The sequence below is a fragment of the Python bivittatus genome, unplaced genomic scaffold, assembly GCF_059951505.1.
Source record: "Python bivittatus isolate LINGU-HERP-01145 unplaced genomic scaffold, Pbiv_v1 ctg000850_np1212, whole genome shotgun sequence".
NCBI classification, from domain to species: Eukaryota; Metazoa; Chordata; class Lepidosauria; order Squamata; family Pythonidae; genus Python; species Python bivittatus.
In genome coordinates this window covers 4,926,756-4,951,858 of record NW_028277112.1, presented here as the reverse complement: position 1 = coordinate 4,951,858, position 25,103 = coordinate 4,926,756, and the positions used below count along the sequence as shown (strand labels likewise).

Below are 25,103 nucleotides of genomic sequence, written 5' to 3'. Positions count from 1 at the left end.
CCAGGACTTCTGGGTGAGGCAATGGCAAGCTAAGTTGTCTCTGGAGGAGCAGAGATGACAATGTGGCTAAGACTGAAGAACTGGCTACAAGCCTGGTCCAACCGATCCTCTCTGGACAAGAAGGATGAGAGATTGCCCACTTATGCTCCAGACAGCTGCTCCTTGCAAGGAGATCACAAAACAGCAATCGACCCACACGTTTGAATGCCAGGAGACAGGGGAAGCCTTCAAGCTCTCAACTGGGGCAGAGCCTTTAAGGACACAGGGTTAGCCCAAACTCACTTTCCAAACACTTTTGGATTTACAATTATTTTAAAGTTAAAAGAAGTCTTCTAAGCAACAAGTTAGAAAAGCTATCTGGTGAGTAAAAGATCATCGCAAAATAGAGGAGAAACTAATAAACAACTTAAAAGAATTTAAAGAATATAACATAAATAGCAAAAAGCTAAATAAGAATTTATTTCAAGAAAGTTTTAAACAAATTAAGGGACCAAAAGAATTTGAAATATTAGGACTTTTGAAATAATAACTTTGTGGGAACATAAATTGTTTAGCCTATAAGGAACAAGATGATTGGTTGAAAGTTGAAAATAAAGAAACAAAGAAATTTGAGACTTTGTGATTACAGAAATGGGACACTAGTGGGGACTAAAGACAAGAGGGAGAGGGGGAGAGAGAACCTGTCTTTTATTTTGAAACCAAAACAAGAGCAGTGAAATTTATAAAATAATCCATCAACTATTATTACCACATATCATAAGAGTATGAATGCACGAAACAGCGTACACACAGAATATATGCCCAATGGGCAGATCTGACAGTGAGTTTTCCATTTAAAATGTGGCCAGAAGGAAATCCAGACTTGATTCTATGTAACAAACACCATGCCTGAAAAAAGGTATGTAATCTAAAGCTCTAGGATTGCATGCAGCCCCTAAAGCTGTGGTTCAAATCTGTCCAAAATTTGTCTTCAAATTGTAATTCTGAATGTACTAGAAGAGAGAAATTATTGCATGTACAAATCCAGATAACTTACATTAATATATTTAATTCTTATTAAATGTAAATGAAATCAAATTTAGTTTTAGAGACAGCATGCACCCCTCCATGTGCTCCTGAGTCTGGAAAAAGGTACATCTTCCTGCCCTATTACCTTCATTCTACCTTTGTCATCTTAAAAGATGCCAAAAATGATTTAAAATTTGAGTGTCATTTGAATTTAACTGTAGCTTCAACAGTAAACAATCTCAGGTCTTCCTAAACAGAATTAGTTGTTGCCATATCTTTAGAAAAGGCAATTGTCATGTGCAATGTATATAATTCACAACTGCAGTTTCTACACAGGCTTTCTACCTTATTATTTGTATGGTGCTTTATTTACAAATCAGAGGGAGGAAACCTTTTACACTAACACAACTAAATATGCATTTCTAGAAAGCAGTCATGCCTTACCGTTTGCTACATATGTAATCTTGCATAGGATGTTGTCTCTGCTTATTTTTTTGTTTCCTTCTGGAGGGCTTACCAATGTCTGGCAAATCATAGCAATATTTATTTTGGCACGAACACATCGATTGTTAGTCTGTCAAGAAATACAAACATTCATATTGTTGTTGGTTAAATGCTGACTGTGAAGAAATATTATGGCATAAACTACTCCTTCATTTTCTTTCCATTAGAAAAAAATCCATTAAGCTAAATATCCTGAATCTTTTCTATGGTTTTCTTTTAAATTATCCTTGCCCTAGGGTTAATAAACACTGCAATTGAGAAAAGAATTCTAAAATAGTAATACCTTAAGAAACAAGAAGTTTTACTTACAGGAACACTATCATGTTCCACAGAGAAGTTGCAGACAATCCATGTTTCAGTGTCATTTTCATTTAAAGCTGGTATTTTTCTAATAGCAGATAAATACAGCACATCACGTTGAGAAGCAGGCCATACTCGCTAGAAGGAAAGCATTTGTATAATGTTTTAAAGTATTCAGCTTTTTTAAAAAAACACTTCTGTAGTAATCCTAATAACAGAAGGCAGAAATAAAACAAAAATAGGAACAAAAATATAAATTTGAGGATACTGATTGTTATATATATAGTTTTAAAGAAAAATATAAAAAAGAACGACCCACATTCAATGGTTCTACCCAAGACGACATGTAGACAAACAAACTATACTATTACAAAATACTTGGTTTATAAGTTAAAACAAGACAACCTTGTCTGAAAATGAAAAGCAAAAGCACACATTGAAAAGCAAAAACCTTTTAAACTGAACAGTTCTTCAAGATTCTCATATTGTGTTAATCTTCTAGCCAATGCAATATTCCAAACTTTTACTTACCATCAATTCAAAGTACCTTTCAATTTTACAGCAAAAAACTGTGTTGCAATGCTTTATAGATTTTAGACAATACAGCAATCATTTGTGTTGCAATGTTTTATAGATCTTAGATAACTAATGAGAGATTGCCAAAATTCATTGAGTAGTTATTTCTAATTTGCTTAAAATCAAAATGAATAATTAAATAGACATTGCTACCAACCCCTCCAATACAATAAATGAAGATCTGGATTGGCATAATCTAATTTTTAGAAGAGAAAAATAATATTTATTTATTTAATAATATTTATTATTTTTAAGTCTGATTTTTGATGATGTGCCTACATAGATTTAAAGGGAATTATATAAAGAGTTCAAAGCTGAGTCATTAAGTTCAGATCCCCAATACTCCATACTCTGAGAGTTTCAAGACAGCTGGATATGAGTTTTCTGTAATACTGAAAAGTTCCTTTGATTTTAAAATCACATTTTCTTGTTCTAATCCTTGAAGCAAACCTGTAATTTACCTCAGTATTGTTAAACCCATATTGCAGAGATTGAATGACTTGGAATGGTACATTTTAAGATCAGAATATTCCATGATGGAATATTTTGCACACTTTTGTCATAATTTTTACAAAGAGTGTTTCAGCATTACATCCAAACAACGATAATCAGTAATTGCCAACATTTATTACAGCCAGCAGTGCAGAATGTGTTGCCATCCAGAATCACAAGAGTAATTGTGACCTCATTATTAAGGAAGCCAGCTGTGAACAAGATGAACTACACACAAGAGGATGAAAGAGAATTCTTCCACAAGCTCCTGCCCACACTTGCGCAGAGCACTGGCCCACTACAATCCAAATAGGACAAACTGGTCAGTCTATAAGCAAAAGAGTATTTGGACCCCGATCTGATGATTTTAAATGGCAAGATACAAAAACCAACAGGGGAACGCTTCAGTTTCCCCAAATCATTTGCCGCTAACCTCAAGAAAAATAAGTTTATAGACAATTTTATTACATACTACATAGGTATGGACTGATCAATGCAAGACAAAAATAAAAAATAAATGTGTGGAGATGACTTTCAACAGGTAATTTCTTGGTTATATTTCCTATATTTTATTTTCCTTTTAATGTTTCCATCTTTACAACTGTTTGCGTATGTATATATAATAACAACAATACTCCTCTCTAAGAATTATATCCATGCATTTAATGAAGTATCTTATGCCACAGCCAAAATGGTATAATGAATGCCTAGTTAGAATTCACACGTCTAGTTACTTTGCATTAATCATTTTTTCTCTGTCCACCCTAATTTTCAGATTTGTTGGAAGAATAAAATAGAGGAGCATGTATACTAGGTACCTTAAGCTGCTGGTCAAAAGATGAGGATGCAGATAAATTCAACAAAAGTAAGTAAATAAATAAATGAAAACAATTTTAATAAATTGGTTAATATAAAGACACTGTAAGATTCTTGTGTTTTTATTGCAAAAATCAGTTACCCTCTGGAAATCATGGCAAAAAGCAGATTCAAGTTGAAGACATCCAGATTTGTACCTCAGTCTTAGCCATTATATTGGCTTTCAATGCAACATGATAATTAGGACATCATTTTAGAAATAATTTTTAAATCATGATTTCGGAAATGATTTCCTTCCTGTCACCCACTCACAGATACATAGTGTGTGGAGAAAGAATGAACATTGGCCTTTGGAATGCAAAGCGTAGGTTCTATCACTGAGCTATGGCTTTTCCTCAATTATTGTTGCACCTGCTTCTCAAAAAGCAAACACCTGAATACCAAAATCCATGATCGATTAAGGAAACTTCTTACCAGACTTAAGGAAACAATAACAAACATCTATCTTTAACTCTCTAATTGTTCCTGATGAGTCAGGCAATGTTTTAACAGGAAAAACCAGATAAGATAGAAATTTATAATCTTTAGATTGCTTTCTTTCTTCATAGCACTTACAGTATTTTGAAATATTATGTAACAATGTGAAGCATTACCTTATGTGTTTGGTAGATGATGATTGCATTATCAGCTAGAGTTTCTACAACACGGAAATTTTCAATGGTTGCTAAAGACAAGACAAGAAAAAATAATAATGAAAACAAAATAATTAAATTGTAGCAATAATATTTTCACACACCAGCTAGACCAGAAATTACCTAAATTGGTGCCCTCTGAATGAGTTGGAACTGCAACTCCCAGAATTCCCAGACATGTTAGCTGGAAATCAGGAGCTGGACCAAGTGGGAGAAACTAAATTGAGAGTTGCTAGGTGTTGTTTTCTGAGCCAAACAGTAACAAATATAAATAAACAAACAAAGTTTACTTACTTTCCCAATCATTGCGAACATCAACATTCCAGAAGTAGTGGCAGACCTCATGCCCTGTAACCCCCTTGACTGCATGTGTGGCCTTCAACGGATCTAGAACAATGCCATTTTCTTCTACCTCCCTCCTGTACACCTTTGAATAAACATAAAATATTTGAAGATGTTTTCTTTTGTATTCTAAATTCACTTTTGAAATGATGCTAAATTAGTAGGAATAATACTGGATTAGTAAAATTACAGTAAAAATGTCATTCATTTAAATACGGAACATAAGAACTGACTTTCTGGAGCAGACCAAGGCCCATCTTATTCCAGCATTTTTTTTTTCTCACAATGGCCACTGATACCTCTGGGGTGTTCATAAGTTGGGGATGGATATATAACCTTGTCCCATATTGTTCCTCTGTAACTGGCATCTGTAGACATGCTGCCCCCACCCTGGAGATAATATTGAATTTTTAAGACCAATAGCCCTTAATAGACCTGTCCTCAATGAATTTATTTAGTTCCCTTTTATCATTATCCAAGTTAGTGATCATCACATCTACTGTTAATGAATTTCATAGGTTAATTATGCACTGTACACAGAAGTGCTTCATTTTGTTGATCTTAAATACCTTTCCCATCAACTTTATAAGTCCTAATATTTTGACAAGAGAAAAACATCTTCCTGTCCATGTTCTCCATTCTACATATTATTACATTCAGCTCAATCATGTTATCCTTTTTTCAAGTTACAAAGTCCCAAACTTTCTAACCTTTTGCAGTACAGAAGGAGTTGAGTCCCCTGAGAATTTTGGGAACATTTTTGTACTTTTCTAGCACTGTCATACTGTTTTCCAAGTGTGCAGACTAGAACTGTACACATGACTCTAGATGGAGAGAAACAATCATTCTAAATAGCGAAAGCATAGTAGCCTGAAGCTTAAACTAAATCTGGGGATGTAGTTTCAACCCTTTTAGTGAATTAACACCCTCAGGGAAATTAGCAACTCTTTGACTAAATTATTATTTATTTTAGTATATTTCTAAAATATGAAATATTCTGCCTACCTTCATTTCACCTTCTTCAACTACTAGTTGCCAATTAGCATCACCCCCCACATCCTGTAATGAATACGTCATGTGGTTCTGCACCATCTCTTCCACCTTGCAAAACAGAAGAGAGAAAGAAAGAAAGAAAACATTTACGGAAGTATTTTTTTCTCTCTTCTGTAGCCTGAAGATAGTCACGATTGACTAGAGTGTGCCATTAAACAAATTGCTGTATAAATAAATAAATAAAATGACTGTGCAAAAAATATATTATCAACAAAGAAACAGACTTGGGTAAAGAACTTCCATAATCAAGCAAGCAAGCACAAATACACAGGATTCAAACAAAAATGTCTCTTAGTCACAAGACATTGATTTTTGTTTGTGCCCCTTTGGGAAACAATTTCTGTTAATATAATTTCTGGATATACAGTACTGTGCAAAAGTTTTAGGCAGGCGTGAAAAAATGGTGTAAAGTAAGAATGCTTTCAAAAATATATATTGTAATTGTTTATGTTCGTCAATTTACAAAATGCAAAGTGAGCGAACAGAAGAAACATCTAAATCAAATCAATATTTGGTGTGACTACCCTTTGGCCTCAAACCAGCATCAATTCTTACACTTGCACACTTTGTACACTTGCACAAAGTCAGGGATCTTGTAGGATTAGAGTCAGGGGTATGATTAATCAATTATACCAAGCAGGTCCTAATGATCATCAATTTCATATGTAGGTTGAAACACAGTCATTAACTGGAACAGAAACAGCTGTGTAGGAGGCTTAAAACTGGGTGAGGAACAGCCAAACTCTGCTACTAAGGTGAGGCTGTGGAAGACAGTTTCATGTCACAGGTCATACACCATGGCAAGACTGAGCATAGCAACAAGACACAAGGTAGTTACACTGTATCAGCAAGGTCTCTTCCAGGCAAAAATTTCAAAGCAGACTGGGGTTTCAAGATGTGGTGTTCCAGCTCTTTTGAAGAAGCACAAAGAAATGGGCAATGTTGAGGACCGTAGATGCAGTGGTTGGCCAAGGAAACTTAATGCAGCAGATGAAAGACCCATGATGTTTACTTCCCTTCAACATCGGAAGGTGTCCAGCAGTGCCATCAGCACAGAACTGGCGGAAACCAGTGGGACCTGGGTATACCCAACTACTGTCCAGAGAAGTCTGGCCAGAAGTGGTCTTCATGGAAGAATTGCGGCCAAAAAGCCATACCTCCGACGTGGAAACAAGGCTAAGCGACTGAACTATGCATGAAAACATAGGAATTGGGGTGCAGAAAAATGGGAGCAGGTGCTCTGGACTCATGAGTCAAAATTTGAAATATTTGGCTGTAGCAGGAGGCAGTTTGTTTACCGAAGGGCTGGAGAGTGGTACAATAATGAGAGTCTGCAGGCAACAGTGAAGTATGGTGGAGGTTCCTTGCAAGTTTGGGGCTGCATTTCTGCAAATGGAGTTGGAGATTTGGTCAGGATCAATGGTGTCCTCAATGCTGAGAAATACAAGCAGATACTTATTCATCATGCCATACCATCAGGGAGGCGTGTGATTGGCCCCAAATTTATTCTGCAGCAGGACAACGACCCCAAACATACAGCCAATGTCATTAAGAACTATCTTCTGTGTAAAGAAGAACAAGGAGTCCTGGAAGTAATGGTTTGGCCCCCATAGAGCCCTGATCTCAACATCATTGAGTCTGACTGGGATTACATGAAGAGACCGAAGGATTTGAGGCAGCCTACATCTATAGGAGATCTGTGGTTAGTTCTCCAAGATGTTTGGAACAACCTACCTGCCAAATTCCTTCAAAAACTGTGTGCAAGTGTGCCTAGAAGAATTGATACCGTTTTGAAGGCACCAAATATTGATTTGATTTGGACTTCTCTTCTGTTTGCTCATTTTGCATTTTGTAAATTGATAAACATAAACAATTACAATATATATTTTTGAAAGTATTCTTACTTTACAGCATTTTTTCATACCTGCCTAAACCTTTTGCACAGTACTGTATTTAAACAGATTTAAATTGACATATGACACACTAAAGTAAATATTTAAACTGGCAGCCCAATTTCCCTGTTATTGTTAGGAACACATGCCAGTCTACTTCAAATTACCCAGCAATCCACCAGTAGATCCAAATTTATTTTCTGTTCATCTCTGCTCTGCTGTAACTTACATGTCATTAGAGAATGCCACTAAATGATTTTTCTATCACCAAAAAGCCTTACAAAGAGATGAGCTGTTTATTTATAAACTCACATAGCGATCAACATGGGGCCTCATAATTTCTCTACATACTAAAACAGAAATTAGGAAAGTAGACTGAAGAACTACTCAAAACTTCTAGTTTGTAGAAACTGTATAGCTTAAAAGCATAATTTGTTGACTGATTCACTTTTTTAAACATGAACCCCCATTTGATATAGAGGCATTATTCTGAACAATGGGCAAAAAGTAAGAGAACATAGCCAATCATTTCCCAAAGCAAAACAGTCTTTAATCAATTCTCTTTACTCATTGCTAAATATCTTAAGACTTCTGCGTACAAGTAATTTAAATACTGTACCAGGAAAACAGAAATGTTTCCAGCCTCATAAATTATGCCAGTTGATCAAATTTTGCATTATTTTCCTGATATTTAATTCATAAATTTTATTACCTGCATAATTTATTTGATTCTGCCAGTAAAGGAAAAAGTCAACTTGCTATGCAGGATACTGAAGCCCTGCTTTCAATTACCACATTGGTTTCTAAGACAATATGCATGCTTTCAAACATCTTCACAGCTCTAAAGGTTAACCGATTTTTCAAACAAAAAGCTGTGGTTCTTAGGAATTATATAATTCTTTTCTGTATACACCCTAGAACCACAACATTACCCACAGTATATTATTCATGCAGTGTTCTACAACTGAATGAAACAGAGATAATGGAAATCTACAGATGTATTTATTCTCTTAAAAGCTAACTCAACTCTGCTTGAAACATCACCAATAAGAGATCACACGCAATCAATAACTTTTAAACTTCTTGCATAAAAATGGAGGAACTGTCTTTGAAAAACAGCATGCACACTTGACAATCCCACAGACAAAACCAACTGCCCAATTTAGAGTATTCTCTCAGTTAGCAAGAATTACTGTTAGTTCCAATCGTAAATATTTGGCCTGATTTGAAGTTGAAGTTGTTGCAAACACCATCTTGTACCTCATAATCATGCCCTCTTTCAATGATTAGATGCTCCACCATTGTTGGTCATTCACAAACCCATTATTAGGCTTCCATCTTAATACAAACACCATCTTGTACCTCATAATCATGCCCTCTTTCAATGATTAGATGCTCCACCATTGTTGGTCATTCACAAACCCATTATTAGGCTTCCATCTTAATACAAATTCTACCAGACTACATTCATTTATCAAATAACTAAACAGCCATGACAAGCTTTCCAAAACATCAAACTTGTTCTGAAAGCAAAGATAACAGTCGACATTTGAATTTTGCTTTCTGTTACAGTATATTCTAGAGCTTTAAAGATCATTTATGCTGATAAAGGAAAGTGTGACCCTATTAACTTTAGACACAATAAAGAAGCAAAGAAAGTAGGTCTGTATTTTAAGACAACCTTCATTCCAAAAATTTATCACTGCATACAACAGATTAGATAGAAGTGTTATTTCTTCCTGCTACATATTTTACATAATACTGTTAAATCAGTATATGCTAGTAAATGAATGTCACTGTGAACTCTACATTGTAAAAATAATCTTCAGTTACTAGATGATTATACAAAAGCATAAAGCAGCCAACCTCTGATAGTATGAAGACTGGAAATCAGGACTGAAGATTTTTTCATTTGAGGATATCAGACAAGTAAGGTCATTCATAAACACAAATAGTATATGTAAGATCCTTCATAAAAAAATATTTTTCATTAGACAGCTTGGCATAAGAGAGAACATGGTAATTAACATCTTTTCTCCAATCTGGAAAACATATCTTCAAACTCTTCCTTGGAATTCTAATATCAGCAGAATTCAAACTATAAAAACAAAGAGCTAAATAGAGGAACATCAACAACCAAAGAGCTTTGGATCTGTAGCCTCTGTGCTATTGGGAATTACAAAAACTTTCAAAACATTCTTCCTTGCCTCAGGCCTTAGAATCTTATGTGGTATTTCTTTAAAATAGTTTTTAATATTGTGGGGAACTTCTCTCCAAAGACCACAGAATCAAACTGTCAGGTATATGTTTAGAAATAGCACCATGTTATACCTAGGTTATCTAAGGACAGATTTATTTATTTATTTTGGAAGCTGGATACAGAATCCCCATAATCTGTGCTGCAGTTCTTTAAAACAAAAAAAAAGATTAACAAATTGGAGAAATCTTCTCCAATTTGGAGGTCATTAAAAACAGAGCTGTCAGACACATGACAAACATTGGACAAGAGTGAGAGAACAGTTAGCATTAGCTTTGGGAAATTTAACTTGCTTATACTATGTTCCAAGTCAAAATGAAAATTCACACAGCAGATCTCCAACCCAAAGCACTTACATACCAGATCATCAGAATATTGAAGATTCATTTATATCTATATCTATAGCTTTCAGGATAATCTTTGTCTTGACAAAATTAACTAGACTGAAGAATTAGACTTTTTAAATACTGTACAATGTTTGAGAACTTTGCAAGAATATAAGGGACATTACTTAAATCAAAAGTATGGCTTTATTGCAGAATGGAATTAAACATATTTGGAATGTCTTGGATTGATATACAACAAAACCTTTTCACAATCATATTTACCTTCCTCTTACTCACTACTGGAATACAGAGTTCCTTCTACAGTTTATTTGCACTTTGTTTAAAACAAGCGTAAATGGTTAACAGAGCAAGAAGAAAAGAAGTGACCACGAAGGTGAAATACAGCAAGAAGTTATGGTAAAGTCACTCTGCTTGTAGTCATACAGTACCTGGGAGCTGAATCTGTGATCATCAGAGGTACTGACTAGATCAATGGAAGACATGGAGGAAGAGCGACTATAGGGCTAACAGAGACAGACAAAGAAAAAAACCAAGTAATCAGAACAAAGGCACAACAGAGCATTTTGTACCAACTTCCACGCACAAGATTATGAAGAAGAAACAAAAGGACCATAAGCAGCAAGTACAGCAGCAAATGCTGACTTCATGCACCTATTATGTATTATATTCCAAACACTGCTCAGTAAAGAATTCTTTCTCAGAATACTAAATATTGTTGCCCAGGTTTGGTATACAAAACATGCTCACCAATTCAAAATAAACCATTCTGTAACAGAGTGAAAAATGAAAGCTTGCAGAAATGTGGAAAATAAAAGTCCTTCTTATTACAGTTTAGTTAAACCTAATTTCCAAGCATGCACTCTTAGCAGAAAAACATTTCAAGGTCATCAACGCAGCGAAAGTAACTTTCCTTCCAGTAAAGAGTAAAGCAGTTTGAATGGCTTTATTCATATGTAATAGGAGCTTCACATATTACATTATGTTAGTTGGATCACAGTTAGAACTAATTCCGCTTCCAGGTCAAGTTTTAGAAGCATCTTACCTTTTGGACAAATCTATGACTCCCCACAACAGAAAAAGCATCACCAGGAGGCAAGGAAGTTGGCCAATGTAATCTGACTTTTTCACTTTGGGACTAGAAGAACAAATATATATATATATATATTTATTAGCCTAGAATTTTGGATGTATCATGAAAACATAAAATAATTCGAAAAATAATTCTCAGTGGTAGGCACGTTATGACTCTCCATCTTGTAAGAACAGAAAGCCTCAAACATATTTCCTGCACAAGACTGAACAGCAATTGTCCTCTACTTTAATGCAAATATTTAAGAAAAAAGATTACTAATGCAGAAAAATTACAATGTAGGAAGCTTACTCAACTAACCAATACTCATAAAAGAACCATGACTCTAGAAATTCTACATGTGTAATGTCCTGTAGGTTACAACAGGTTACTGAGGGATTCTCAAACTGTGAGCAAATCTGAGGGGCCTCTGGATTTTACTCCATTTTGCCTGGATTCAGGTGACTTTTGCAAAGCTGCTGGTTCTGGACCAGACCAGGCATAAAATCAGGCCCTTTGATTCTCCCTTGATAGTCTTTGTGCTTGCGGTAACAGTTCTTGCAACTGTTCCAATTGGTTCCTAAGCATTGTCCAAGGCAACCCAGATCAGAATTGTGGTGCTCCTGCCTCATCTCACCTTCTCCTTCTACCAACAGTGGGTCACCTGGGGCTCTTCTTGGAGAAGCATTGTGCTAAATTCTGGTGCTGCACTTATGTGCCCGCTCTTCTACTTCTTGGAGGAGGATGGTGCCTTCCATTGGGAGACCAGTGTACTCTGACTGCAGATCTTTCTAGAATGCATACCTGTGTGCTGAACTCTCAATTTGGCTGCTCTCAAGGTATGGAAGTGGCCCTCTTTCTTATGGCTGCTTCTCAGGACATGTATTTCCCCTTCTGATGCCCATCAAATGCTTACTTGTTTTATGATTTGTGCATTTAGTTTTCTAAAATGTTTCTACTTTTGGTTTTCAGTCAATCTTTCAAAGCAATTCAAACCAGGCTACTCTCATCTATTAAAAAGACACTGATCTGTTCCTACTTGCAGTTTGTAGCATTATCATAACATCCTGAATAATCCCAATCTTCTTTCTTCTCGCAAAGTTGGGCCCATCTCATTTCCAGGACGCAGTTAAAGTTTCATGTGTACTGGAATAAAAGCACTGCCCAGCCACTAGCTTAGACTGACACTGTACCAGCAAAATATGTACAATGTATAATACGATGACACCCAGTATCTTGAAGGTGAGGTCTGTTGAACTATAACAAGTTCTAATCTGGACAATAATTAGAGACACCTAAGGAAATAGCAGGGCAAAACATACCACACGGAGACCAGGATAAATCTATCCATAATTGTGCAGAAAGTCTGCCTTGATTCTGGAGCGTTTGATATATTCTACTATGTAAAACTGTTAACATAATAGGATGTATCCAGTACTTTAGAGAAAATAGCTGTTGTTGTTATAGGATAGAGATGACATGGCTACCAGCAACTAGAAGGGAGGTAATGTGCCCATTTCTGTAAGAAATGCTTGATACCTCAGGCTGACAGTTTGTCCAGGCAGAGCAGTAGCATGGCTGGTACTGATCCAACTGTGCGTGCATGCACACCCAAACGTAGAGTGGGAGCATTAGATATGATAAGAGTGGGAGCACTAGATATCTGATATGACTCTAACATTGCATACACAAGCCATTTGGAGTGAGCATGTGAAGCTAGAGCCTTGTTAAACCATGTTTTTACTTTGTGTGGCAGGTTGGCAACTAGCTTCTTCCAAGAAGCATGAAGCAATTTCTGACAGTGATCTAGCTTTGGAGATTTAAGCTTTGTATGTGCATAACTTGATTGCTGCCAGATTGTGCTCTTGCTCTGCCTGGACAAGTCAACAATAAGTTTGTCGAGGCAGAATGGGTGCCATGTCTGATAATGGAAGCCCTGTCAGATTGCACTATGATATTTGAGAACCCCAGATTACTATAAATTTTACTTTGAAAATACCTTTAACCACAACTCTGTGGCATAAATAATATAACAATTATAGGTCAGTGGCTTATCAGATCCAACATTCTATGTCACATTGTGACAAATGAGGTGAATTCAGAAAGTCTACAGAGGTGTACAGGGAGTGACAGCCCTCCTCCAGTCCTGCTCTCCAGCAGCAGGTATTTACAGTATGCTACCTGTGATTCTGGAAACAGTAAACAGCTATCAAGACTAACAGCCTTCAACAATGCAATTTCCTATTAATTTGTTCTGTCCCCTTTCAATAACACTTAAATTAATGGCTATCACCACTCCTCCTAGCAATAAATTCCTCAGTTTAACTATATGTAATATAATATTTCTATTTGTTTTGAATCCGATGAACTGTATACTGTAGACAGTATTATGTGTGTTTTTAAAGGGGCCACGATATAACACAGTAACACAGTTCTGCCTAGAACTTCATATACTAATATTAATTACCTGTTCTTCTATTTTGTCTTGCCGATCTAGAGCAGCTTCAACAGCATCAAAGAATTCTTCTTCATTAATCAGACTGTTGGGACCTTCCTATAGCAAAAATCAGTGAGAAAGTAAATTCAGTAGCAGGCACAAAATTAAGAGAGCTCAATAATATACTGCAAATTAAAAAAAAAAAGGTTGCATCAAATTTCTTTGGATCTGCTTATGTTGTTATTTTCAGATACTTTCATCAGTATGAAAAGTATTTAGGGCTTTATTATTTTGTAACAATATTAGATGGCTGAATCAACACATAATTAGGAAACATTGCTGCATAGAAGGAAAAAAACCCTAAAATCAACTAATTATGTGCAATAAAAAAACAGGTTAAGTAGAGGACAAAGAAGCCACCTTAAGTGAGCTGTAACAGGGAAGATAAAGAAGATAAAGAAGCACTAAACTGGACACCTAACTATTGGATTTGTGGGATAGAGATGGTTTAAACTGTAAAATCCTGTACTCAATTGACATCCTTTGACTTATATTTTATATAGACAAGCAGCAAAGAAGAACTACCTAGAGTTAAATACATAAATAAGTTTTAAAAAACTAAACAGGATATGATCCAATCAAAATTAGAACAAGCCATATTACTTTTCAATGAAATTGCTAAACATATGCTTAACTTTTATTCCTATAAAATTAATCACTTAAAATGTTCAGCAACTATCTCTGAGCAGTGCACATTTGCCCTGATGATTTAGAATTGACTATGGTACAACTCCTATTACCCTTGCCTGCAACACACACAACCTTTGTTCCTTTCATTTGGGAGAACAATGGCCATGAACAGCATTTAGCCCTAGAATAATCAAACCACAAATTTTCTCTAGTGAGAACAACTTTTTCCCCCTTACAGGCTTATGCAGGCAGACAATAAATGAGGTAATGAAGGATGTTAGTAGTCTGTTTATATTCCCTATCTTTACATCTTGATTTCTTCTCTTAATGGAAGATATCTAGCCATGAATAATATGCATCAAGCCAAGAAGGATTAAATGGAGATGCAGATTTTCAGATTTACCACTGGGCCAATGAATACCTAAGCGTTTATATGATGGGATAGTGAAGGTAAGGACAGGAGTAGGAAGCAGTTTCTTAACTGGGAGGATATACATGAGGGTGTTGCACCCCTGCTTAAGTGAGTCACACCTACAGTACGTATGTATGTACACACACAGCTCATTAAACTGAGTTCTGAAAACTGCAATTGAAATTGCTACCTGTGCTCTGGAATCTGACACACAAACTCTTTCCAATGTTTTCTATGATGAAACACTGCAGGAGCAACAAGGCATCTGGAGATCCTTTAAGCACATTTATGTGCTCCTTGGATGCCATTTATTTTTACTATTCACGTAAAGAGTACATGTTTTAGATAATTAGAACCTACATGTGACATAGGCAGAATTGCATCCTCTCTTACAATTGTACAGAAAGTTCATACTGGAAATGATAATTCTGTGAACTCTTCAGTTCAGTTTATACTAACCAGTTTTTAGATACAAAATGCTAAGGAAATAAACTGATGCTAAAAAAACATGTTGCAAGAAAGGTAATCCAATCATTAATGAAGTATGAAAACAAATTTTTCTTGTCTATACTTTTTGCTCAGTTAAAGGTCACCTTTAGCTGCACTAAGCATATTTTTGAAGTTACAGAACTGAATCTAACTGAATCCATCACTAATAAATACTCTCCTTTATATAATTTTGTATTTCATATTATTCAAGTTGACCATAGTGACTACAAAACTGAAAGGTAAAATGTTTTGCTTTTCTAAGCATTCTTACAAATTGGATCTATAACCTGGAAAAGTTGTATATGCTTCATATGTATAATATTTAATGAGATGTAACACAGAGAACAGAACAATGAGAGCACTGGGGACTTATTTCTTTTTCACTATCTACCCAACTCTTCTTTCTAGGTATTCATAACCCAAGATAAATATGTTTCAGTTTCAGTTTATTAATTGATTAGTCCTACGACCATATCAATACAATAAAATTAAATTTAAGTAATATACAATACATAGTTTAATTCCAAAAAGAAAAATAGATAGGAAAAATACAGTGACAAAATACATAAGTGTTAATACAAGGATTCAGTAGTCAGATAAATGAATCTCCCTTACAGGATACCCCAATTTGTTCAATGTATTGGGTTCTTATAACCGCTGCCTTACTTATAAACTTAGCAGTTCTGCATACAATATGCACATTAGAACCCAAGAGAAAATAAGACAATCTGTGGTTGGGATCCCAATATGCTGTTCTTTCCAATAAGGATGATAGATATTTAAGCCTAAGGGGTGCATACAATTGGCAATTGAAAAAAATATGAAAAATATTTTCAATGGCTGGTGAACTGCATATACAGGTTCTCTCATGATATGGCAAGTGGTGGAAGCGCTCATATTTGGCCATGGAATCCATTAATTCAAATCTAGCTCTAGAATAGGCCCTTCTTAAAAACTGTGGTAGGCTCATTGATAGATATTTTTCAGACTGAAAAGTAATTTTATTTTTAGCCAACTATCTTAAAGATCTATTTTCAGTCAATAATTCCCTATCAATTTGCGCACTAATATCTAGGACTCTCTGTTTAAAAATTTCCCTTGCCTGTGAGGCCATTGAAAGCAGATGCTGAATGGAAAACCCATGTCGTGAAATAACTTCAGAGAGTTGGCTGATCCAGGAATTGGGCTGTGCCATATTTATCTGTTCAGTTATGCATATTTTGGGAAGTCTATCAGAGTCCATTGATTGGATCTTCAACCAATATGTAAAAGCTTTAATTGTTAGATGACTATGTAAGAAATGAATACCTAATTCCGCTCTGACTGCAGGGGCAGACGTATTCTTATCAGTTCCCAACATGCATCTTAAAAAGCGGGTCTGAATTTGTTCAAGTGGGGTAGCTTTATTTAAACCCCACAATTCTGTACCATAGGTCAGCATTGGAACTATTTTCAATATAGGGGTCAGGGTGCCTGGGTAATTGTAATTAAATAATTTATATAATCTTTTAGTGCTTGCTGTGGCCCTTGCCAAGCTTCTTTTGAAGTGATTTAACCACAACACTGTGCTAGTAAAAACCACTCCAAGGTAGTTGAAAAAATTAACTTGTTCAATAGACTCCCCATTTTTCTGCCAGTTATATTTCATGCATTTCCTGCTGAATATCATCACTTTAGATTTGCTTTTATTGACATTTAAAAATTTTTGAGCACAATAGGTATTCAGTTTGGGAATGTGCCGTTAGAACCATATCATCAGCATATAATAAAATATTAATAAATTTATCAAGGATCTTTGGCATGTGAATGTGTACATCATACAGGAATCCTGGTAAATCATTGACATACAGGTTAAAAAGCATTGCAGCTAGAATACAACCCTGTCTGATACTGCTAAAGGTGGATATACTCTTGGTTAAAGAGCCATTTACACCTGTACGAACTTTCAAATAAGTGTTTGAATATTGGGCCTTAACCAAGAGTAAGAGTCTGGGTTCCACATTTAAGCTGGCCAATTTCTTCCACAGAATATTTCTATTTATCAAGTCAAAAGCCGCATTAAGATCTATAAATGCGGTAAACAGTTTCTTGCCATTTATTAATCGCTTTGATAAAAGATGGTATAAAGTAAAACAATTGTCTATTGTGGAGCACTCTAGTCTAAATCTAGCTTGTTCCTCCACTAAGAGTATTTTCATAACCCAGTCTTCTATTTTGCTCAACAGATGCCTTGCATACATTTTAGCCACAATTCCAATAAGGCTTATTGGTCTATAATTTTTTGGATCACCTTTATCTCCTTTTTAATATCAGGGAACTATAATGGAAACTTCCCATCCGACTGGAATACAACCTATATTATTTATATAGGTAAACAGCACTGTTAATAGTGGGTCCCACCAGTCAATATGAGTCTTAAAAAATTCCAGAGGTAAGAAATCTTCTCCAGGCGCCTTATTAGATTTTAAGGATTGAATAATAATTTTGATTTCTGATACAGATACAGGAGGCCAGGGGGGAAGGTTTTCAAAAGATTAAAAAATCAATACTTTGTTTATGCAAAAAAACCCTGGTTAGGATTAGAAAATAGATTAGCATAATAATCCTCCCAGGTTGAAGCTGGAATGGGAATATTGAACTGGAATTTACATTCCTTCAACAAACTCGATACAGTATTCCAGAAGAAAACTGAATTTGTCCCTTTTGCCCAGACTTCCAGATCTGACCATAATTTAGCTCTATAAGAGGCTTTCTTAAAGGCTATCAATTTCTTATAGTCATGCCTAATTTTTAGCATTTTTGCATGATTTTTTGTAGTAGGATGTCCCAGAACCTGATGCATTGCTGCCCTCAAAAGTTTTTTACTGTATCAACTGTACTGTCAGAATCAAACCAATTTGAAGTAATTTGCTGACAATTTCTAATAGGGAGTTTATCAATTAAAAATTTTCTCAGTGCATGACACAAGTCAGCATATTGGGTCAGGATTTTATCTGAATCTAAAGTAAGAGAAGAAACTGAGTTTCTCCAAGTCTAGGCCTTTTCAAAAAAATCGATAATGCCTTAGTATCAACCTTAGGCCAATTAAATTTCCTGTCCTGACTCACTTCAAGATTAGCTAATATCCTCTTATCCTAAGGCGTATATGACCTTGTGTCTGATCTGCCTTGAAAAGAGACTGTGATTGGTTGATGATCACTATCCTCCCTTACAAGTGCTTGGATATCTGAAAACAACTCAAACTTCTCTTGAGAAACACTTATGTAATCTAAAACACTGCTGGAGTTTCCTGAATGATATGTAAAAGGATATATAAAATCAGGTTCCTTACCACCTAAAATATGAAGGTTACATTTATAAATCAAGGAGACCAGTTGTGAACCTGCGATGTTTCTTTTGAGGTCATTAGAAAGCCAGGGTGGATCATTTATTAAATAATCCTCAGGTATAACACCCAAATGAACAAAATTTTGTAGGCTCCCACCCTGGCACTGAAGTCTTCTGCTAGAATTACAGTGGCTTTAGGATGATTTATATTTATCTTTAACATGGTCTCTTCTAGATTTGTCCAAATATTGGGAGAAAAATAAGAAGTACCGTATTTTTCCGACTATAAGACGATACTTTTTTTCTAAAATCCTTACCCTAAAAATTGAAGGGTGTCTTATTCAAGGAAGTCAGCCGAGAATCGCGCGGTTACAAAACTGCCCATACTTTGTTTCTGCAGAGAGGCTTCCTCCTATTGCTAGCCTCCAATCATGAGTGAAATAGCTTGTCTCCCAAACAGACTTCCTCCAATCACGAGCCCGATGTAACTGACGTCAGCTGATGCTGAACAAACCAATTAGAGGAAAGCTGTTTGCAGAGACAAGCTATTGGCAGTTTCACTTGTGCTTGAATGTAATCAGTTATGCAAAAAGAGCATGGAAACAGAGCTGCAGAGAGACGGTTTGGACCTCCTCCCATCGAGTGTATCAGGTCAATGTTAACTAATTACTAAATAAAAATATGTTTTGCACTATCTTTAAAATATTGATTTCTTAATTTTGGGTTGGAAAAGTGGGGGTCGTCTTGTACATGGGGGCGTCTTATTGTCAGAAAAATATGGTAGTATGTGGTGGAAGATAAATGTTCAATAGTACCAATTCAAAGGATTTATAAAAAAATTTAACAGCTAGATAATGGGGAGATCCATCTCCAAGAATCAATTTCTGTCCTTGCCAGCCCAGCTCTGCCTTGGCAATAATCAGTCTTCCTGATGCCCGCCCTTTAGTCTTATACTTTTTTGCAGGGATAATCCAGGAACTAAAACCTGGAAATTGGATCTCCTTATCATCTAGGGTCAACCAGGTCTCCTGGAGTGCTATGAGATCAAAATTTGAGAGGAACTCCACTAGGTCCCCATTCATTGCTCTAGACTTCCAACCAGCAATATTCCAAGTTAGAAACTGGATAGAATCTTCATGCTGGGAGTTAGTGGAAATAATTGGAAGGGTATTATAATTTTGGATTAGAGCACAGGAATTTTTCAGTCATCCCACAGAAGTGATATTATCCAAAATTCCTTCGGTGTCAAAAAAAAACCCCCACATTGATTTGGCGTTTGCCTGCTTTCACCTCTGCCTAGCTGTTGAGTGGGCTCCAGAAAATTTTGAGAAAGGTGGTTATTTGAATAAGGTGTTTTTGCAGGTTGGCAAGTCATAGTATCAATGTCCGGGAGAGGTAACACTGAGTGAGGAATAGCCGCATTGTGTTCTTGTCTAGGTGCAAAAAGACATACTGAAGATGTTGAGATAATGTTCTCGTCAGTATAGGAATCATTAGCGGGCAGCAACTTTGAGCTATCAATTAATTTGCAGTCTCTGGAGATGACTGAATTTGCAGGCTGAAGATCTTGATGAGAGTGTACTCTTGATACAAGGCCCTCAGATAGTACAGAATGAAGAAAGTTCTCTTTATTGTCAGATGAGAGATCCAAAGATATCAAATCAATTAGAGGTTTAGCTGCTGCCCGGGTTAGCAGCAGCGATTGTTTTAATTCATCCAGTCGTCTCAGTATTTCTTCTTGTTCATGGTTTGGTAAGACTTTGAAAGAGTTAATTAGTCCTGTTTCTAAAGCTTCATTTGTGCCAATATTTTCTTGCATCATTGCAATATGATTATTTGGGCAGTGTCTTGTCAAGGACGCTGGACATGCTGGGTTGCTCTGGTTTTTATCATTTGGCATGCTGCCTGCAGCATGGGGGAGGGGAGTATCTGGCTGAGATGTTAAGCCAAAAAGTGCAATTCTCTTTTCATCTCAGAAAACACACAGTGGATATATTTGAAAAGTAGAAACAAAAGGTCTCATTTTCCACCTTTATGTTTATGGAAGTTAAATATCCAAAAATTGAGATTAGAGTTTGTGCTGTTAATAAACATTGTCTAGCAGCAAAACCTATTGTGAATTCCTTTAATGATTGCTTAATTTGCTCTTCCCCCATCAGAGGTGTATTAACAATGGGGGAGGAAGTGAAGGCAGAGGTTCAGTCAGATAGTTTGATTTCTCATGCAAAGTAGAGGATAGCTCTAATAATTATTGTTTTTCAATTTCTATTTCCAAATCCCAGTTCAATATATCATAACTGTTGGAAGTAGGGATGGAATAAAAAGGATCTATTTTATTATTGTTTTTACTCAGTTTTCTTGTTCCTCACATAATCCTCAATTTTTGGCTGCTTTGTAGGATTAAGTAGAATCTGAGTGCCTGGGCTAGTCCTATTGCGTTTCTTGTTCTTCCTCATTTTTCGTACAACGTTTACCACCCCAAGATAAATAATTAACAAACCAATACAAGAATGATCCTTTGTTGCCCAATATTTAGGTACATGTTTAAGTCTATCTTTACTGGAGGTATATGGTCCAGGCTTGGCTTAAAAACAGAGAACTTGCATATGAATGCATACCTCATAGTCTGGCCCTCCAAAATGAGACTTTTTTTTAAGCTCTGTCATTGCATTTTTGTATGCTTCTTCTATTCGCCTCCTTTTTTCAATTTCCTGCAAGAATATTAAACACCGTGTTTTATTCGTAAGTAATCACTTATTCAAAAATTAGTCAGACTTTTACAAGTTACTATATCACAATATAAAGTGCAGGAGTAAAGTCGGCTAAGTATAATAAATGATCAGCATAAGGAAATCAACAAGGAACATCTAGTTATTATGAATTTAACTTTGGGAACAACTAGTTTCAGGCTTTAACTATCTAAAGTTAAACTATCGAAACTATCTTAACTAAATAAAAGACAATATAGCAAACAACAATAACAAAGGATAAAACTCTGAAAAATGTTATTTACTGCCCATTAAAAGATATTCACTGATTGCCCTTGTGGTGGAAAACTCATCCAGAAATCACCAACAACTGGAGAGGGTCCTGTCTGGGAAACTCTACGTTAAACACGGGAGACAGACACACCAGAACATAAGTCACGTCAAAGTTCTAAGAGCTTTATTAAAAGTAAGTTCAATAAGCAAGTAAAATGCAATCAATAACATACAAGGTACTTACTTAGATGCACATTGCAATGCGGACCAGCTGGACTGAGCTGTCAGGTAGACAGCTTGACCAAGTGGTCCTGACCCCTAAGATGCAATCCTTTTTATCCTTTAAAACCGCAAACCTGAATCATGACTCTCAGGATCTTCAACTGAATCATAATGTTCCCAGAGCTAATTTCACCATACCTCCCTGTTCCCTCTGTCCCTGTCACGTCTGTTCCCATCAACAAGTTTGCTTATTTAACAGTTTTGCAAGTTTTACTTATTTCCTATCATTGCCCCAAAGGTCATCTCCAAGCCAGTCCTTGCCTTTATTATTAAATATGATTACAAAATATATCTATATTAAAATAAGCTTCAAGCCATTAACATTTTTCCTCTCACAGTCCAAACCATCATTTATTAGTTCTAAGGTTACAGTGAGTCATTGCACCCAGAAAAGCCAAGAGCAAGAGCCACAAGGTCACATAACTCTTACACAGAATGTTGATTAAAGATAGACTTTGAGAATGGAACTTGTTCTTAAACTGGGGACTACCTGTAGCAGTAAATTCAGATTTGTGGATGGAGGACCAAAATGGAAAAATTACTATTAAGTGTGTTAATACAGATGAAGACATTTTCAGAGCTGTTGTCCTTGCCATATAGTTGAATGTAAATGCAAGTCAGTATCTTTCGTACATCTGAAATTTAAAAAAAAATCACAATTTAATCCTTGCACAAGTTGAGAGTCTTACCTTATCCAATCTTTTCTGCCAGCTCTCCTCACGTTTTACCATTAATTCAATACAATGGGAAAGTGTAGCAAGGATTCCAGCTGTTGTTGCTTTGAAAGTTATAGCTTCACCTTTAAAATCTATACCATTTATTCCCTTGGGCGTTACATGTGGAAACACTAAAACAAACAGATTAGAGATTTATCAGTACAAACCTTGATTACTCAAATGAATGTTACCTGAAAAAACATTTAATGTAGCAGTGTGCTATGTAGAGTAAAAATAATTTGGCAACTACTTTGGAGAATACACAGAAAGCTCAGTGGGAGAAATGCCCTTTTGCAGCTATATTCCTGTATACTCTGTTTCTCAGTGCTTTAACTCTACTTTAAAAAAATGTGTGGGTGGCAGGAGTGCTAATATTCTTGTAACAATTGCAATTTGACAGCTTGGAGTGGGATTTAATTAAAACAGAACCACCTTAAAAGCTAGCAGATACAGCACTTAAAACCAATAATTAACATGCATTTGAATCTAATAATGTACCATTAAAAGTATTTGAAAAAATTATCAGGGCAGGGTAATAATGTCCTATGAAGCAGAAGGACATTATAATGTACCTAAACAGATGAATTTTCCATAGCTATAGTGATTTCAATATTTCACACCGCAACAGACATCTGTTGCTAAGCTTGTTTGAATAAATGATCTATTTAAAAGTATATGAGGCAGAATGTTACAAAAATACATCAATATATATTAAGGATGATAAAACTTATTATTCAAATCATGTCAGATGTCATATTAAGACTCTCCATTTGCTAAGAGCTGGGATTTAATCAGCTAAGACCAATATTCTATGCCTAAAAAACCTATGACATCCCTGTCATATGTATTTTAACATGTATGTATGTTATGAGTCAAGTCCATCCCAACTCAATGTCTCCAGATGTCTTCAGTTTCCTATCTGAGAAGAGAAAGACATAGCGTAAAATGACTGACTTACTGTATGGAAGGAAATGCAAGAATCTACATTTTAAAATAAATTTCATTTTAAGTGATTAGATAAATTGTTTGTTATGGCAGCAACATCAATGCATAACAGAGTTATACAACTTGGATTATAACTTGAAAATACAAAATATTTTAGCATAACAAATAAGACATAAGAAATAAGATAGAAGTTAGTTAAAAATATAATTCATTAATCAAAACAAACTGCAGTTAATAAATATTTAAAACACTCCTGAAGGCCAGCAAAGAATGTATCTTATGAACCTCAAGGCATGTTAACAAAGTAGAATGATAAACATGTAGAAGATCTAAAGCTTACTGTTGGTTTTCCATATAGAGAGGCAGTACTATACCCTTATTAAAAAGTTTTATCCTGAAGGCTGTTAATACACAATAATATCAACATCAAACAACAACATCTGCCTATCCCAGGTCCTTGGGAAAGACTCGATAGGTGGATAAAAATGCCAAATCCAGTCAAACATCTGGCTGACTGTGTGACCAACCATAATAGTAATATATTTTGGTCAAATATAGCATTATTAGAGGAAATTACCTAGCTTAACAGCGTAACCAAAGCTGAAAGCTAAGCAGTATCAAAATGCAGTCCTCTATCTCTTGTTAGTCTTAAAAACTTTGTGAAACAGAATTCTGGCTTATGCCTTGAAGAAGGAGAGAGGGTGTCAGGCAGACAGTTCTGAGAGAAAAATATTACATTTAAGATAGATCACCTCTAATACGATCTTATATTTGGTAACCATAAAATTGGTGCCACTAACAGAGGTAGAACATCTCTCTATGGGGAAATGGGAAAAAAAAGGCAAGCATCTGAACAGCATTCTGAAACCAACTGAGGCTGTTGAACAGATCCTGGTCAACAGCTTCACAAAGTCATTCTAGACTACTTGTTTCTAGTTTCTAGGCAGTTGTCAAGGCAAAAACCACATTACAATAATGTAATATGATGTAAGCACAGCATGAGTGACAATACCACAGATGAGCATTTACCAAAAGCAGAAATAGCTAGAGCATCAATAATAGCCAATAAGAAATGCTTTTGAATATAAATGTAGTACAGTAAGAGCTGCAGAGGCTCAATTATTCTACTTTTGTTCCAACACAAACTGCCAAGCCTTAAGAAGTTCTATTGTCCTATCTCCAGGAGTATCAAAATAATTGAAATCAAGTTTTAAAAATTATGTAAGCTGCCTTGAGTAGAATTAATAACTTAGGCATTTTCTTAAAGAGACTCTTTCTTAAACTTATAGGATTGAATACAATAGGAAAAAAGACTGATTAAAACAATCATGAAAGTAGAAAGTAAGAACAGGGTCAATAGTTGTTTTCATGAAACTGCTAAATAACATAAATTTGGTAACTGCATTAGAAATGAACTGCAATCCTATATCCATTTACTCAGGAGTAAGTCTACTGAATTCAATAAGAATTTATTTG

At 35.6% G+C, this 25,103-nt stretch overlaps 1 protein-coding gene across 2 annotated transcripts in view; it reads right to left on the bottom strand.

Moving 5' to 3' along the window:
* The window catches only part of CERT1 (ceramide transporter 1), a 79,880-nt gene that overhangs the window by 22,947 nt on the left and 31,830 nt on the right, over window positions 1-25,103 (bottom strand). Inside the window, exons 7-16 of one of the 2 annotated variants that reach the window (XM_088130466.1) lie at window positions 22,656-22,813; window positions 21,322-21,414; window positions 13,816-13,902; window positions 11,322-11,414; window positions 10,708-10,782; window positions 5,736-5,831; window positions 4,683-4,815; window positions 4,350-4,420; window positions 1,822-1,950; window positions 1,453-1,582 (exon numbers count right to left, since the gene is read on the bottom strand). In XM_088130466.1, coding sequence (XP_087986592.1) covers window positions 1,453-1,582; window positions 1,822-1,950; window positions 4,350-4,420; window positions 4,683-4,815; window positions 5,736-5,831; window positions 10,708-10,782; window positions 11,322-11,414; window positions 13,816-13,902; window positions 21,322-21,414; window positions 22,656-22,813 — 1,065 coding nt within the window. The remainder of the gene's footprint in view (window positions 1-1,452; window positions 1,583-1,821; window positions 1,951-4,349; window positions 4,421-4,682; window positions 4,816-5,735; window positions 5,832-10,707; window positions 10,783-11,321; window positions 11,415-13,815; window positions 13,903-21,321; window positions 21,415-22,655; window positions 22,814-25,103) is intronic. The other variant, XM_088130467.1, reaches the window with a different exon arrangement.